The sequence below is a fragment of the Centrocercus urophasianus genome, unplaced genomic scaffold, assembly GCF_019232065.1.
Source record: "Centrocercus urophasianus isolate 14NV4802_14NV808 unplaced genomic scaffold, USGS_Curo_1.0 seq_10, whole genome shotgun sequence".
Lineage (NCBI taxonomy): Eukaryota > Metazoa > Chordata > Aves > Galliformes > Phasianidae > Centrocercus > Centrocercus urophasianus.
Window position 1 is genome coordinate 87,945,648 of NW_024884142.1, and position 17,710 is coordinate 87,963,357.

The window sequence follows — 17,710 nt, forward strand, 5'->3', positions numbered from 1 at the left end:
AGCTGGCAGCCTGCACCAACACCACTATCAGGCCTCCAAATCACCCCCCAAAATCAGCCCAAGTATTTGGCATTTGAACCTCTCGGGTTGCTTTTATCTTGTTCTTGTGACAAACCACTGCCATGGGGCTTGATGTGCTACTTGGGCTGCACCGGTGCCCCCTCAGAGGATCTGCCACCCCACCGTCCCAAAGAAATGCCACAGCCAGGGAGATTTGCTCGTTTTAATGATGCTTGAGGACAGACATTAACACAGCGGCTGGAAAAGCACGAGCTGGGAGCCCCGCCGGCTGTACACGTGCATGCTGACGTGCAGGAGACCAGCAGGGAGACCCAGAGCCGTAGCAGGAGCGTCCCACGCACCCCCGGCATCGGCTGCTCTCCGAGCCATGGCTCTCTGCAGTAGCTGACACTGGGAATGAGACACCACCATTAACACATGTATGGCGCTGCGCAGCTCCTCAGGGAAAGCTGCGTGCAGAGAACACTGAATGCTAGGATGGGGGACGTGCAAGCAGTCCTAAAGGGCACTGATGACAACAGGGCACAGCAGCCAGGTGAAGCAGCATATAAGACCTCCACAGACTTCTCCGGTGTTTTTCATGGCCTTCGGTAGGAGCACAGGAGCTGTTGCTGCCACACGGGAGTTTGCAGATACCCAGGGTCCAACTGGATCAGACCCTGCTGGTCAACAGCCAGAGCACCTGGGTCCTACATCCTTCATGGCTGACACTGAACAAAGATTAGAGACATCCTGCCATACGGAGGGTATCTTCTTGAAACCCAGCACCATCCTTTGCAAAAGCTTAGGAAAGAAACTAAGACCTATTCTATTGACCTTTTAGCTGAAATGAGCTAGAAAACATTTGTTTTTGCATTTTTATAAAAAAACAAACAACCCAAAGTCTCCAAAGGGTTTGTGAGCATTGCTTGCAAGGCGCACCCACAGCTGCAGTGCTCAGGCCTCAGCCACACGCATGTCCTCTCCTGCTTGGTTAATATATTGGACAAGAGCTGAGGCACTATGCTGTCTGTCCTCTATCATTTTCCCCCGTACTTTACCTCATAAGCATGTTGAGGGCAGTTGGTAAAGAGTCGCAGGCAGTACCTGCTGTTTTTCTCCAGCAGCTGTTGCTTATTTTTAAGAATTCAGTACAGATAGCAATGATCAAAGTGTCCCTGAATCACCAGCTCCCCGAAACCCAGCTGAAATACAGATAATAAGCACCTGCACCACCTGTAGTCATGGCTTTACCACTGAACAGAAGCTGTACTTTTAAGGGTGCAGCAGAAACAGCCAGGTGGTAACGTACCACAGTGCAACCCCAGATGAAAACAGGGGAAGAAAAGGCCTTAAGAGTTGGGCAGATGTTCCTGAGTCTCCTGGCTGTCCGCTGCTTCCTTGAAGGACACTCCATCTTCCTACGCCCCGGCTGCTTTCCTGGCATATGTCACTCCACCAGCACGGATCTGTACACTAAGAAAGGAAGCAATTCAATTTTCACATTTCCCTTTTGAGAAGAAAATAAAGATGGCTGGAGTGTTTTTCATTTCTTTAGCACAGGGAACGTTTTATTTTCTCACTCTGCACACTGAGTAGCTTGAGACCATTCAGTGTCCCCTGTCACCTCACATACATCCTGGACGAGGGTGACTGCTATCAGGTCCTGTCTTTGCTGGGGAATAAGTTGTATTGTTAAGCTCACATTAGTTTAAGCTAGTTTTAAGCTAAAATGAAAATGCCAACGGAGACATGGTGAACATGGTGCTTACAGGAAGAGTAGGGTTGGTCTCTTCTCACTGGTGATAGGACAAGGGGAAATGGCTTCAAGTTGCACCAGGGTAAGCTTAGGTTGGGTATGAGGAAAAACTTCTTTACAGAAAGGGTTGTTAAGCGCTGGAATAGGCTCCCCAGAGAGGTGGTTGAGTCACCATCCCTGGATATGTTTAAAAACTGATGCTCAGGGACATGATTTAGCAGAGGGTTGTTAGAGTTAGTGTAGTATGGTTAGGTTGTGGTTGGACTCCATGATCTTTAAGGTCTTTTCCAACCTGAGCAATTCTATGACTCTATGATCCTATGAACAGGTAGCTTTGCCAGTTAACCATTATAGCCTAACTGTTTACCACGGAATGCTACCATCATGCTTTGCCTGGTTTGCATGGAAATTTTGACACCTCATATGCTACCATGAGATTAAAAAAAACAACCAGTTCTTTTCCCACATCTCTTCTCTCGCAGTCTATGACTCACTACTTCCCCACTGCCTCCTGACCCAGAAGCCAAAGAGCTCACGGTGACCCTTCAGCATACACACAAGTTCCAAAGCCGGAGACCAGACCTGGCACTTGGGAGTCCTGCTCAGAAACAAAGCCACCTCACAGCACTTGCAGCCCAGGCTCCTTTGCACACAGCACAGAGGAACACAGCAAAGCCACTCTCTTGTAGCTACTGCTCCTGGTCGCTTCTCAGTGTAGATCAGCCCACCTGATGCCTGCCACACACTGGGCAGATGCTGACGCATGCAGCACTCAAAGCATTTACAACTTCAGAGGTGTTCATGTGGCCTTCTGGAATGCTTCCTTTCTGCAGTGCTTTTGCTGGGTCTTGCCAAGTGCTCTGTTCTCTTCTGGATTTAAGCATCCTGGTGTGAAATGGCGCCATGCGTGGATCCACAGCATTTTGCAATGGGCGTCTGTGCCGTTACAGTACAATCAAAATGCCTTACTCCAAGGAGGCCAGTACACCAGTTCTGCCTACAGAAAGGTGGCAGGACTGTCTGTTTGCAGAGCCTTTAGCTGGCACAAAGACCTTTGACATTTCAGTCATGAGCAGAGACAAATACATCACAACGCCAGGATCTTGTGAGAGGCAGAAATCCCACTCCTAGATTTGCATCCCATTACACACAGGCAGCCAGAAGACTGTAACCTCCATGATCTCCTCATTTGCTTATTTTGGGTAACAGGAACCAGTTTATTTCTGTGCCAACTATCTCTCCCTGCCAGAGGCAGCAGAACACAGTCCTGACCTCAGCAGCACACTCTGCTCTCCTGCTGCAATCAATTCAAACCCCCAGAGCTGCGGTTTTCCATGACGGTTTCCTACGCAGTGTGTAGGGATGTCAATCAGATAATCCATGTCCTTCCCTCCTCACTGGGAATCAGTTCTGCGCTGCTTGAGCAGGCACTTGTTTGCAATCTGCCCTGAAGCATGTTTTCAAACATGTAACCTCAGAGCTAACATACATCCACGCATCGTGTGCAACATGGAAAGAAACTCCTAATTCAGGACCACCAGCGTACAGCACCCTGTGAGCACTCAGTTCTTCGCAGACACTGCTGCAGTCTCTTGAACAGTGAGATCTAATTGTTGAATTTTGACTCTTCATATGAAAATCTGTGGTACAGCACAGACAGATACCACTCACACAGCCAGCTGCTGTTAGAAACGCAGCTGTGCTCCACACAGAACATTAAGCTCAGGAAGGGTTTGCTGGGCCTATGCTAAAAATTCAGATAAACTTCATAGAATGGGTAATATGCCAAGGACTTAAGGTATACTCAGAGTAGATGTTAGCTCTGAAATTCAGGGTCCTCAAGAAATGTAACTTCCCCACAAGAATATCACCCTGCCCCAGCTGTGTGGCAAACCTATACGCAAAATATATCCTGGTCTGCAATATCTCATCCATCTTCCCCTTAGCTGGGACTGAGCAGTGGATTGTGGTATTAAGTTGTCAAATAGAAGAGAATCAAATTGATTGGATCAAAAAGAATAAAAATCATTCGAGTTGAGAGGTTTCAGATTCCAGCCTCAAGGGCATAAAGTTGAAAGCTGAGAGAAGAGCCTAAATTCACATCAGAGTCTCAGAAGAAGCTGAGAAGATTGGCTTCCAGCTATGTGAAACACTCTTAGCACAGAAATGATGCTAGAAATCTAATGGCCTGCAGGTGAGCCCCAAGGGAAAGTCTCTCCACCTGTTTTAAACAGAGTCCAACTGCATCAGACTTGGATGGAAACTGATCAAATCTCATTAGGAAAAGGGATAACTATAATAAACAAACTGCCTTCCCTGCTTCGGTTAATTCACTGCCTGCAGTTCAGCACCCTTTCCAACAGCATCCTTGCCAGTCATTGCTTGGGTGTTCAGCTAGACAGCTTTGAAAATACCCAAGGAAACTGAATTCTTGGTGTTCCTAGTGTTACGCATCCTGTGATGCAAGACAGCTTGTTCCTTTCTACAGGATAGAGCAGGAACAAAGGAAAGGAGTAACCTATTTGGAGCTGAGCTAAGGCACTAATGATGCAGTAGGTGAGGAAAGAAGAAACATAGTGGGAGGAGTAAAACTTTCCAACCATGACATCCCAGAAGATCACTGCAGTCTTCACTCAACTGCCTTAAAAAAAAAAACAAAACAAAACAAAACACCCATGTTATCTCTACAGAAAAGGAGGAGCTAATACAGTATTATAGTATCCCTGTTAGGGTTTCATCTTAAGGTTATTTTGCTATACTCCCAGAGATTTGTTTCAGGTATCAAAGTCACATGAGCTGTTTTCTAAAGTAGATTTTGGTGAATGCAGGCAGAGTTGTCTCAGCAGCTCTGGCTCATTGCAGCTTTACGTAGATGCCTGTTTTGTTGTTTTTCTCCATGACCTTCTAGAAAAAAAGAGAAGCCTGTCCCTATCACTTTTTGGCATAATACTGAGATAGGCCATTAAACAGTGCTGACCCAATGGGTGCAGTCTCTCCTTGTGCACAGCAGATGCACTCCTGTAATCATCACAGTTTGATAAAGATCGATGTTGGCTGGCTTGCCTTCTGTCCAGTGTCAGCAAGGGGGAAAACACTAGAGATGGCTACATCCACAATTCCTTGGCAGAGTTCCGCATATAGCTTCCTAGGAGATGAGAGAGAGACAGAGTAAGATGCCCAAACAGAGCAAACCAGCAGGTCTCCCAACTTCTTTTCATATAGGCATGCATTTTCCCAAAGGGAGCTACAAGATCCTGCTGCTGTTACGGTGGCCCCAGGGAGGCTAGTGGTGGATCAGGCATTTCTTGATATCCTCCCCTCCTATTTCAGCAACTGTCTTCTTTTTTAACGATGCTCCCATTCACAACATTGCTCTCTGCAGCTTGAGACCACAAAACCTGTTATCTGAGTTTACTGTCAGAACAACAGACATTGCAATTGCTCAGCAGTGTCTCCCACCTTCAGGACTCTCACCACTAGATGCATGGGGGAAGACAACTGCTGACAACACCCCGTAGCAGTTTCCCAGCTCAGCGAGTCATGATCATCATGACCCTGTGCAAGTGGAGGTGTGGAGGTGTGCCCCAGAGAGACTTCTCTGATGTACATGTGATTTGATGAAATTCTGCAATGATGTGCAGTTGTGCACAGTGACTTGTAAGCTAGGCACAGAGATTTCACAAGACCACCCCATGGAAGAGTTTCATAATGGTAAGGCTCATACAGAGCAGGATCAGGAAGAAGAGAGACACTGTGTTTGAGGAATTGAGTTAACAGTAGCTTCGTTTTCTGCTGAAGGTAATACCTGTGTAACCTCACAGAACACGCTGGAGTATGGGATACAGAGCACTAAAGCTGTCTTTACTAGAATTAACAATGTCACTCTAGCTGGAGCTTCATGACAGTAAGACACTTTTTCAGCTTCTGGGCATGTTGCTGCTTCCAGTGCTATAAATTAGAATAGCCCTGAAGAGAAAAAGCCACCAATAGCCAAAACTTAGCTCATCTGCTTCTCAAGGCTTCCAAGTGCCATACATAGGTACAAAGTAACCAGAGCATTGTTGAAACCCAAACCTATGCAGCAGAAGCCAAATTCTACCCATGCAGCAAAAAGGAGGTGCCAGGCAGAATTGCATCATGGTACACATAATGAACAGGACATTCTGGACAACAAACCCCCCCCCCCCCCCCCCCCAAGGTCTAGCTCTGAAAAGGCTTCTGTCTGGGCTGCCTGGTAGGATGACCCCTTATTTCCTTCTCTAGTATTAGCAATGATTTGCTCTAATTTATATCTAATATAGATTGATGCACATAATATAACATATATATTTATGTTATCATACTATGTACAGCATATATAATAGTCATACGTATATACAAATAATTTTAAAAATATAATAATGCAGACAATGTGGAACAGCCTGCTATGCTGGGTCTGTATATGGTACAGATGCCTATTTAGGCATCCTATTCCTAGTTTTCCACAGTTGTCTCAATCCCATGAAACAGCACTTCTCACTGTGCCTATGCAGAGATGCTCATGGCCATGGCTTTGTGGCTGTGGTTGTCACAGCTCTCAGCTGCAGCTAGTAGAGCATTTGATCTCACGTCTGAGGCATCCACAGAGTGCTCTGGAATCCCAATGCCTGCAAATTCAGTCACCTGCTTCCAGCTGTTACCTTTAAAGCTTCGCATTATTCTGTGCTCACGTGAAGAGCAGCCACCACTGTCTCTACAAGAGACAGTTAGACAATGTCTCACTCCCAGCTCCCAGACAATGAGAAACCACCTGAGGTCAAAGGCATTAGTTCTGCAACATACCCCATGGTGTCAGTAAAAACAACCCAAGTTATATTCAGATCCAGTTGTTCAGAAAATGAGATTTAAGAAGGAAAGACGCTGGGGGAGGCCAAGCACAGAGGCAGCAGCAATTAATTTAAACTGACTGGCAGTTAGAGCAATATCTGGTATGGATTTGCCTGGGAAAGGCCCCTACCATTCACTTTCTTCCACCTTTTTTGTTTGGAGCTGGTACACAGCCATGTTTTAAGCAAGTTATGTGAACAGTGGCATCACAAATGTATTACAGAAGCTGGCTACTTACTGGGCACAAGCTGGAGCCCCATTGACTTCTATGAGCCAGACTTTCAACTCCTCATCAACCATAAAGTCAAAGCCAAAGAGCTGGAAGCTCTGGTAGTGAAGATGCTTTGTGCTGATTGCAGGCTCTATACACATAAGGCAGCTTCTGTGATGGGAAAAGCACAAACACAAGGTTAAAAGCCCTGCAGACACAGTCTGCGCTGCAGTTTCTGAGGGCGAGTGCACAGCACAGTGAAGTGGATGGGTCACTTGCTGCTGCAGAAGGCAGAGCCACAAAGGATTGTACCCAGGTCCTCAGGGAACTGACAATTGGAGCTCATTTGCCACTGAAACCCTCAAAGTTATGTCTCTGTGGCTTAAGTAATAGCCATGGAGTATTTGCAAAGGAAATTCTGCCATGGAGGACCACTTTTTCAAGACCCAGCTTCTCTCCAGCACCATTATCTCTCCAGACAATTTCCTCAGTGCCCAGGAAGCAGCTGACAAAGCTAGCTTAGCTCTGCTTGGAATTAATAAGACAAAATGCCTTGCAGCAAGGCGCGCCGCTTGCTGACAGCAGGGGAGCACTGAGATCCTGCAGATTTGAGTCCTGCTTCATTTCCACTCATATGCCCTATGTCTTTTTTCACTTCAACCTTTCCTAGATCTATCATTTGACCTACCCTCTTCCCCCACCAAGTCATCTCACTCCCTTATCAAGCTACAGCCAGCAAAATGCACACATATTGGCACGCTGCTTTTAGAGAACAGCACCTATATAGTCCCTTATCTGCTTTACCATTGAGCAATGACATTGGGGTCCTGGCTTTATCTTCAATGTATCTCTGAGCCACAACCCCTGATCCAAGCAAATGAAACTCCTCCCTTATCTGCCTGCCTTCCCAGCTGTGTTCACACACATGCTCTGTCACTCAGGGGTTATCTATCCCTGTACAATAGGTAGCTGGTTACCTTATTATGTGTTTGATTTGCAGTAAGATGCTATTCTCCAGCGTTGTGTTCAGGGCATCCATCAGATACTGGTTGAACTCTTCAAAGAACATTTCATTCCCTTCCTCATACCGCCCATAATTTTTGGAATATTCCTTCTGAATGCAGTGATTGGTCAGGTGGCAGGTTTTGTCCTGGAAATTAGCACTGTTATATGGTTCGGAAGAGGTCCGCAGGACACCCTCTCTGTAGAGGTAGATATTATATAGATGATCTACGAGAACCCAGCTCCTAGGGGAAAGGAGAACAAACTCACGTCCCACTGGCTGAACAAGAAACAGCACAAACCAGTATTACAGTAGCCAAAAAAGCAACCAAATTACCTGATATCAAATTTGCGATGCCCTGGCTCCAAAAGAAGAGGCTTCTCCAGGTATTTCTGAATCACGTGCACTTGTCCCTGCTCATCAATGAAATCCAGGAGCTCTGAAGCCTCTGAAGAAATCAGGATCCCTTCCCCTGGCACAGAAAAGAAAAGAAAAAAAATTGGTAAAGATCATTGCTGGAGCTCTTTCCAGGCCCAAGTGGGTCATAGCTTGTTCCCATGACAAAGCAAGCAATATACAAGAACCGACAACTTCAGAGCCGATTGCTGCCTGAGCAATTGTCACATTTGCATGAAGTCAGGTAGCAGACTGGCAGAGCTATATCCCTCTTCCCTCAGCACAGGGAATTTGGTTTCTTCACAGCTGGAGCATAGCTGGGAACCACAGGTTCCAGAGATAACATGGGGCTTTTTGGCAGGTAGATGGCTATTTTAGATGCAAGTGGATGCAGAGAGAGACTTTGGCAAGAAGTGAGGCAGCTGCTTTGTATGGGGGATTTTGTTTCCCTTTCTGGCAAGTTTTTTTCCATCTGGTCTTGGAAGGGAGGAACATTTAGCAAGCATTTTTTAATTCTGTTTTGCTTTTCTCTGTTTTTCAGCAATGTGGAAAGCAGGGTTTTGGCAGTTTGTGAGGTTTTTATTTATTTTGTTTCTTTGGGAAGGGAGGTTTGTTTTTCTCCTAGACTCAGACTTTCTTCCCCCGCTCAGCTTTTCTCTTTGCCAGAGGCAGTCACACATGCATGCATGTGCAAACTGTGTTCCTCTGCTCACTGAGTCCATTTAAATTACTGCTGAAATCACTGCTGAATTAGAAAAAGAACTGTTTCAAAATGCTCATTCACGTAATCAGCGTTTTCCCCTGCATGGAAACTATTCATTAAAGAATTTAGACACATCTTTTAAATACTATCACATTTTGGCTGAAGCTGTCACTGTTCATTTCTTGCAAGTCTAGCAACAAATCCACTCAAACAAGCTCAAACAAAATTATCTAACAATTCTCAGCTGGAAACGCTTCATTAAAATACTTTTTTTTTTCCTTTTTCTTTTTTTCTGGGGGGTAGGGGAGAGGGGGGTGCAGGAGGAGGACAAGAAGGAAGTTTTTCAGTTCCCTGATTACAGCAGTGCCAAGCAGACACTTACAATGGTACAAACACAGGGCTAAGCACGAGGGGAAAGGAGGAAAACAGCATCTCTTTAAGCCCCTGCAGTAGGAAAATCAGCAAGTATCTGTTCTGTGCTGGACAGATGGTGAACTGAGGGAGTGGTTAGCTTAACTGTGCACCTAGTCAGCAGCCCAGTGAGACAGAAAAGCAGCTTATGTGAGGGCCACTGTCTCTGTTCTCAAAGATAACACAAAAATCTCTCAACTATTAAGTCAGAGCATCCTAAACCTTTAGTCTTCCTATTACTGATGGACAATCAAGTTTCTTCTAGAACTCCTCAGAGTCAGGAGCTGTACCTTAACTGAGTCTGGCTGGGCAATTAATACTGACAAGCTTTCCACTTCATCATAAGTAATCCCAAGACATTTAGACCTGCTCTCTAGAAGATTAACATCACGTTTGCTCACCACATCAATTCCCATCTTGAATCCTGCAGCACACCGATGAATACAAAAAGTTACTTTAATGCAGAAAAGAAGGTGAGATTACATTTGAATAAAATATGTGGAGAGTTTAAATCTCTTCATGCTGCAGCAAACAACAGCCACTTTTTTCAGTTTTCCAGATTGTTTCTTTGCCAGTGACACTAAACAGACACACTTCCTATCGGCAGTGTGATAAAAGGACCCATTTCCCCTTCCTCCCCATTGAAAAACACAGTCTTCTGATGCTTTGCAGTAACACAGCCATTAAAGCAGAACACTGAGGAAAGCCTGCATGAAGGAAAGTTATATCCTGCAGCCACTCACCTCTGGCTTTCACACTGCCTGATGATTTTTGTAAAGCTGCATCAGAAAAGACTCTGCAAATGTGCATGTGGCCTTGCTACCTTTGAATGGACCGAGTTCTTCACAAGCAGCAAAGCAAGTTTCCATAAAGCAATTCTACCATGCCAGTGATACTGCTATGATGCTAGATAGGATAATTACCAAAGCATTACATTCATAGCTGTGTCCAGCTATCTCATCTTAATAGCTCATAATTTTTGGAAGGAGGGATACGTTATCATTTAAGAATCTGTATGTTATCTATTATGTATCTTATTCAAATTAAGGGAGTACAGATATTGCATTGCTTGCTTTTGCTCTGCTCCCTGCCCACAGTTTGGATATAATTTGGATACACTGAGCTCATTGACTCTCACTCTCAAGTGTGACCATGAGCTGGCCACTGGCACCAGGTATTTGAGTTGGTTGGAAGACAAACTTTGGTATTTCTACTCAGCTGAAATCAGGTTTAGATGCAGCATGATAATGTTTCCTGCTGTCATGGACAACTACTGACCTGTTTGATGCCCTCCTTCTTATATCTCATTCTGCTCCCTCATCTCCTATAGCCCACATTCCCTTGGCTTGCTTCTCCCTGCTGCTTTCCCCCTGCAGCAAACCTTCTTATATTTTGAGGTGCATGAGTATAAAAAAGGGGGTCCTTTCAATGCCATCCATGTCCGCCTACCATATGCATATTACAGACTGCATATCCTTCACATAAGGAGTTGCATGTCACTAAGCAGTAGCCAAAGCCTTTCACAGACAGGCTTGGGCTCAACCAAACCCCATAACTCATCTAGAAGGAATACTGAAAAGGTGGCTCATTTTGCTGGAGAACGAACCTTTGGCACCAGCTGAGGACTTGGCAATCCACACATTGCCTTCTCTGCCTTCCTGACGCCTGTTGTAAGCTGCCAAGAAGACCTCCCTCTCATCTGTCCTCGTGTTGTTTATAAGATGGTGAATTCCATTCTGCGCCGGAGCCACGGGGGTCTTCAAGTTAGTTGGGTAAATCACATATGACTCGGGAAACCACGTGCAAGACTCTGATAGCTCAGGGCTTGTCTTGATTAGCCTAGATGAAAAGATACAGGCTGATAAGTTCCAAATTGTTAATCTCCAGAGTGACCTGTGAGGACATCATTTAATAAGTACAAATCTCTACTAACTGGGCTCTTTGCTTGGTGATGAATAGTATCTTACAGATAATCTGGATTCAGTTATTGTGTTCTCTTTCTGTCTTTGAAATTAGGGTCTTCCTATACAAATTAAGGCAACTCAAAACTGCAGCTCTTTGAACCAGACCTACACACTTCCGTTAAATATCTTCTAGATACTATGGATGTCATCAAACAACCAGCAGAGAAACCACTCTAATTAGAGCTTGCAGTGACCCCTCTGCACTGTCTCTGCACAAGGCCACTGAGGAGGCACGATTGCTACATACACAACAGGGCAAGAAGGAAGCTGTGATAACAGCAAAGAAGAGCCAAAGCAGTAATGCTGGGCTTTTGATCGCGTTCCCACTGTGATCAGATCAGACACCTTAACTGTGATGGAAGGCCACTGGGAATGCACTGAAGGCAAGGATACGGCTACATGTTTCATTTTCTGAGGTGCCCAGGATACCCTCTGCATGCAGCCTCTGTTCCCTCTAGCAGATACTTTCTCCTATCAGTTATATCAAGAGATGCCAGCAAACTCCTGCCAGTGGCGCTCAGGTTTGTTATCTTTCAGAGTCCAGGAAGCTGCCTGCCTCTTTGAACATTTGCTGTGTTTTGCTGAAGGCCAAAAGCAGAGCTAATTACGTGCTGACTCTCTCCATATATTTGTGCCTGTCTGTTGAAATAGCAGTCAGGCAGTGACACCCTCAGATCCCACTGTCAGAGGAATGTCATTTCTGGTCCCTTGGGTTCATAAGTGTCTTGATGCGTGGCTGACTCTAGAGCTCAAAAGGTCAGCCAAGCTTCAGGAGAGAAAAAAAAGCAGAAGCATTTTTGATCCTTGTCCAGATCCTTGGTGGCACAGAAATCCAGATGGGGAGTGCATCAAATGCTTGTTTAAAATATACTCTTAGTGCCTGACACTATCACCACTGCACAGAAAACTTCAGGGACTAGGTTCTTTGCAGAGGAAGGAGAGGCCTCAGAGCAGCATGCAGTCTGCAGAACTGCATCAGCAAGAGGCAGGACGGACACTAACATGGAATGAGATTCTTGGTGGAGGCCAAGAGTTCTGACATGAAGAGGCCCTAATGGTTTGCAGGGGGACTAGGGTTATCTGCAATGAAAGCTCACCGTCATTTCCCCAGGAGACTGTGGCATGGCTGGTCGTGCAGAAATAACTCCCAGAGCCAGCTCTTCCTGGAGATGCCTCCAGACATTTGCTTGACCAACAAATATGATTAGCTAAAGGCACATTAGTGCCTCCCCTCTGTATGAATCAGAATAAAAGGAGTAGGTTTTAATCAAGTAGCTACAAGGAGAAAGAGCAGATATGTTTTGGTTTTTTTTGTTTGTTTGTTTGTTTGTTTGTTTTTCCTTTGATTTGGCTCTAATCTGCAGCTCCCTGTCTGCCTGATTCAATACACTCTATTTTTCCAGCAGATGTAATTCAGTGGAAATGCCATTTCCCCTGAAGTTACAGAGAGGTCATTGTGCACAGATATCTGCGTAGATCAACGCAGGAATCTGAAGACAGCACGTGCTAGGACATTCCCAGGGCAACTGTTCAGTGAAATACCCTAAGAACAGGTTGAGCTGTTGACAACAGATAGCAGAAATATTTCTACCAACCCCATGCAAGTATTCAGTAAATTTCTTACTTCACCAGGGATGCTTTGCGGCACAGCTTGTCTGCTCCCCTGTAATAATTCACCAACTGCACAAGTCCAGGTTCGTGGCCTACAAGGAAAAATAGAAGGGTCAGACAAACTTAAATTACTGAAGGAAAAAATACCTGCTTGGTGCAAGGGATCCATGCAGCAGGGAAGAAAACCAGTCTGTCTCCTCACCCCATGTCAAAGAAATAGGAACTGAGCTGATACCGGCTCTGCTATTTTCTCTCCTTCAGGGAAGAAGGCCTATGCACTCACTCAAGTCTGCTTTGAAATTGCCATTGCCATTTTCCAATGGAAAATAACCATTTCCTAATTTATACTGGGAACTGGCAGAGCCACCCAAAAACATTCTCCATTTGCTGGTGGCAGTTTTTAAGAGCCAACATTTCACTCAAGTGCAGTAGGAAGATGAAGTACATCACAGCACAAAGATCACAGCTTAGAAAACAGCCATAGGGATTTTGCTTTTCTTTTGTCATTTTTAGCAGGATTCCCTTTGGGCCCAGTTAAAACACTGAAAAATGTTGAAAGATTTAGCCTCACTGCTCATACTGGGCTTCACACCACAGCCTGCCTGTCCTCACCCTTAAACACAGAGCAGACACCCGTGCTCCACTAAGAGCTCTCTGCTGCAACAGGCTGGAGGATAATGCGGATCTGGGCAGCAACACAGCCATCAACATGCAACAGGTGAACAATGCCTGAAGCAACACCTGAGGCCCTGTGACAACAACCAACAGGAACACAAATAGGGAAAATCTGACAGGAAACCACTCTGGTCTGAAACACGACCTTGAGGAAAACTCCCAGGCATGACATTATTTGCATTTTTGCCTTCTCATTCCAAACAAATGCCTGTGGGAGTGATTTAAGTCCTGAACAGCATGCAGAGTTTTAGTTACTCTCCTTGGAGTTTGCCTGGAAAAAAAAAAAAAAAAAAAAGTCCAGAGAAAACATTAACTGAAAGACCAGGCACCTGCAAGATCACAGATAGTCAACATCTACTTCAATTAAAAAAAGAAAACAAAAAAAACTATGGGTCACTATTTTATTCACAGATCCTTAAATGTGAGAAAGCTGAAACCCATCTTTTGGCAAAAGATCTGCAATTCCAGGTACTTTAACATGTCACACACTGTCACACACTGATTCACTGAAAGAAATTAGCAAAAACTCTCAAGACTTCCTTCTGTTCCCAGTTTATTTATTTTGCTTGCTTCTTATAGGAACTGAGGTCCAAAGATGACCTCACTATTCCAAGTGGACTCACTGCTTAAGGGCACGGTTAGCCCAAGAAGTGGGAAATCAGTGAGTACAACTGGAGTGCTTGCAGCCAGCCAGAGGCTCCAGCTGAGTTCCCACCTCCATCTCTCTCCCAGGATGCACAGCCTTACAGCTTTCTGAAACGACGTCTGTTTCAAGCCTCCAGAAAAACCAAGTCAGCCTGCACGCAACAGCTGCTCAGAGGGACAGCTTGAGGAAAATATACCAGAGATAGTTCTACAGCTTTTTGGAATGCATACCAAACCCATGGTTTTTGTCTGAATCTACTGATTTCAGGCAACCAGCTCCTGCTATAGAAGGATGGGTTGAAGAAGCCAGTACCAAAGTTTAGTCCCCCTCTAACTGTTGTTGCTGCATCTTGGCTGCAAGAAGGGTTTAAATTTTCAGGCTTTCCACTGCAACACATGCTGAAGAGCTTGCTGAAGCCCTTCCATCATCCCTGGGCTCTTCTCCACTATGGAAAGGTTTGTTAAAGAGATTGAAATGCACAGCTGGACATGCTGTGCAGGTCACATCAGAGGACCATGCTGGGTCTGTGACAAAGTCTGATGATCAAAGTCACATCTTCATACCCGGCACATTAGGGTACAGCTTTGCTTGCTGTGGCTGGCTGCAGCACCTGTGAGCATCCTCACTGCTTTAGCTTCCCCTCTGCTTGCTGCAAACAGCTTTGTGCTGGGAAGTGACCAGATGGCATTTGCCATAGGATGTGGGAACTTTCCAGTCGCGAATTCACGTGGAAACAAGGGCAGAGGTGCTGGAACTGATGAACTGCAGATCTGAAAGAGCAGTGCTGATTGAATGGTGCTTGGTTTGAATTACATGAAAGGGGCTGGAAAAGCAGTCTTGCCCTCAAGTTGATGGGGTGAGGGGATTTCTCCTTATCCAGTGCTTCTGCAGCCTGAAGCAGTGCTGCAAAATCACTGGAAACCGTGGTGAATGAGATGGAAGGAGGCCAGGAGGGTCCTGCCAGACGTCTGATGCAGAAATAGGGGACCACAGAAGGGAAACACTGCTGTGCTTAGCAGCATGCTGATCCTAAACTGGCTTCAGCACTCCTGGGGACAGGAGCCAGCATGGGGCCAAAACAGCAGCTGGCACTCTGCACGGACAGCTGCCAGCCCTGCAGCTCCAGCCAGCTTGCCACCAGCCACGGGCAATGACACTGCATCTCTGCTTCCCACCCCACCCCACACTGCTGCCAGTGCCTCGCATGGCTCTTCCTGCTTTTGGGCTGAGCATGGCCCTTTTTCTCCCTCCTTTCAGGCTCTTCCCTGTCCAGCACTGGACAAGCACTGTGCAGGGCAGGCAAGAGACAAATCTGTACAGGGGAGCCCTCAGGTCTTGTTCAGCCATGGCCACTCATGCTGGCAGGGGAGACAAGGAGGGTGGAAGGCTTAACTTACAGACACACAGCCTTTCACCCTGCCCCAAGCAAGAACCAGATGTGTTCACAGTCTGAACAGAAAAAGGCCTCAAGAGCATTGCTGCAGGATGAGGCAGGCTCAGAGGGGATCCTGAAACCAGTGCCCCCAACATGCAAGAGGCAAATAAAGGGAATGCCCTGCTATGGGGTGAGTGCCCTGTGTGCCAGCATCTTAGCCCCTCCACCCTGCAGCCCCAGGCCGGGCATTTTGGGGGGACTGCAGAGACACCATCCTGAAAGCACTTGGGGAAGGTGATACTTCGAGTTCAGCAGAGGGGCAGCGGTCCCCAAGCCAGGACTGCCCAACCTCAGGCTGTGAGGTTGCTGGAGAAACCCCCTCCCAGGGCTGGGAAGCGCCGCACGGACCCACCGGCCTCAGCCCTTTGTTCTGAGCGACGCTGGTTGCGGGGGTCCTGCGACAAGGAGCCCGGCAGACGTCCGGGGATCAGCATGACTGGTAAGGGGTGGAGAGCGGCAGGCCCCAGGGGACCCGCGGGACGAGAGGCCGTGACAAGCCGGGGGGCTGCGCCCTGACGCGGGGTCCCCCTCCCTGAACCGGGGCCCGCTCGGGCCGAGGGGAGCGGCACCACGCCTAACCGGGACCCCGCGGAAAGAACCGAGAGACGCCCGGCGACGAAAGACGCTGCCACGGCTCTCCCTTACCCAGCCTGCCGAAGGGGAGCCGGTTCCTCTCGCCCAGCATCAGGTTGAAGCGGGGGTTGTCCTTCCTCAGGCGCTTCCACTGCCCGGTGGCCAAGAGGAGCCGGGAGACCTCCGCGTAGACGCTGCTGTTCTCGTCCCGCACCACGAAGGTGTACATGGCGGCGGGGCGAACCTACCCCCGGGGGCCCGACGGGTGCCCCAGGCCCATGGGGCCCCGCCGCAGCCTAGGCAGGGCCCTCCGCCGCCGCCGCCCTCGCCGCCTCCCGGCCGAGCTCCGCATGGCCGGGGCCGCCCGCCCCTGCGCGCCGCCCGCCCCGCACCGCGCCACGCCGCAGGGCTGAGCTCATCGCGGGGAGGGACCGCGAGGCGCCGGCGGCTGCGGGGCGGGGAGGACCCGGCACGGGCCTACCCCGGGGTGGGGGGAGGGTGGGCCCGCCCCGGAGCGGCACGCCCCCGCCCCGCCTTCCTCGGAGCGACCCGGAAGCGGAGCCGTGCAAGATGGCGTCAGGGAGTGACGTAATGCGGCCCCGTTTCCGGGCGACGCCGCGGGAAGTGCCCCTTTGGCACCGCGTCCCGCGCTCCGGGCTGAGGGAGGAGGCGGGAAGAGCGTGGGGGGGTCGAAGGGAAAGGGCGAAAGCTTAACGAGTGTCTTTGATTTTTGCCTCCTGCACGCTCTGCAGTCAACCGCAGTCATCTGATTGCACCGGTCCGGGGCTCGGGCAGTTTGCGTCTTTTAGCAAAGCTGGCAGGAAGGAGAGCAGCTCCCGGTTTGGTTAGCGCCCCGTTTTTCCTTGCGTACGCAGCAGGAAAAAACGCCATCGGTATGGCGTGCACATGTTGGTTGCTGGAAATCACAACGCCTTTCCAGCAAATCGAGAGCATTTTCCTGTAGATAGTCCGAAGTCTACCAGTAAAAGCGCACTTCTGTCAAACTGCACTTCCCCTCGCGATACCCCAGTATCTCTCCATCACCTGTTTGCTGTGTCCTGAAGAGGTCCCAAAAAAGCGGCTGAGGCCGCTGGGTTTGGTCAGCGCAGAGCAGAGGAGCTGAGGGAAGCCTCTTGGCGGCTGCAGCTCCTCACAGAGAACCGCTCTTTTTGCAGTCTCGGTCTCAGGCTGATTCCGAGGAGCTCGCTTTCCTTTTGTTACCTGAAAGCAGAAATGTGGTAAAAGAAATTTTGGTATGCAGCGTATTTCTGCCAGGAGGCGCTCTTGGACCTGGGATCTGATGGGCTCCTCATCTGCTTCCAGAGCCGTGTTTGTGCGGGCTGATAGACCTGCGCGTGGCTTACCTTAAAACGCGGCGTCTGGGACTCAAATGGTGAAGCCACGCTCTCTCCTAGTTTAGAGTATTACTCTTCGCCAGGATTTCAGGTTTATTGATA

At 47.9% G+C, this 17,710-nt stretch overlaps 1 protein-coding gene across 4 annotated transcripts; it reads right to left on the reverse strand.

The window, feature by feature from the left end:
* Positions 1 to 209: 209 nt before the first annotated feature.
* TTL (tubulin tyrosine ligase) lies at positions 210 to 16,549 on the reverse strand. Of its 4 annotated transcripts, none has more exons than XM_042824160.1 (7): positions 16,326 to 16,548; positions 12,938 to 13,016; positions 10,956 to 11,188; positions 8,176 to 8,311; positions 7,814 to 8,083; positions 6,864 to 7,007; positions 210 to 1,476 (listed from the first exon to the last, which is right to left on the reverse strand). In XM_042824160.1, exons 1-7 carry the CDS (start codon positions 16,480 to 16,482, stop codon positions 1,422 to 1,424), a joined length of 1,074 nt encoding a protein of 357 aa, XP_042680094.1. In that variant the 5' UTR covers positions 16,483 to 16,548; the 3' UTR covers positions 210 to 1,421. The 4 variants fall into 4 exon arrangements, with proteins under 4 accessions (XP_042680094.1, XP_042680085.1, XP_042680074.1 ...); XM_042824151.1 differs by lacking the exon at positions 210 to 1,476 and adding an exon at positions 4,421 to 4,904 and having other exon boundaries at positions 7,814 to 8,038; positions 16,326 to 16,549; XM_042824140.1 differs by lacking the exon at positions 210 to 1,476 and adding an exon at positions 4,421 to 4,904 and having other exon boundaries at positions 16,326 to 16,547.
* Positions 16,550 to 17,710: the final 1,161 nt, after the last annotated feature.

What these genes read in the sequence shown, in the direction of transcription:
- TTL (XM_042824140.1), bottom strand. Translation starts at nt 16,482, where the DNA reads ATGTACACCTTCGTGGTGCGGGACGAGAACAGCAGCGTCTACGCGGAG. An exon ending in GTCCTCAGCTGGTGCCAAAG is followed by an intron (nt 8,312 to 10,955) that starts GTTCGTTCTCCA and finishes TTTCTGTGCCAG; the next exon opens with GGGAAGGGATCCTGATTTCT. An exon ending in CATCGCAAATTTGATATCAG is followed by an intron (nt 8,084 to 8,175) that starts GTAATTTGGTTG and finishes CCTTTCCCCTAG; the next exon opens with GAGCTGGGTTCTCGTAGATC.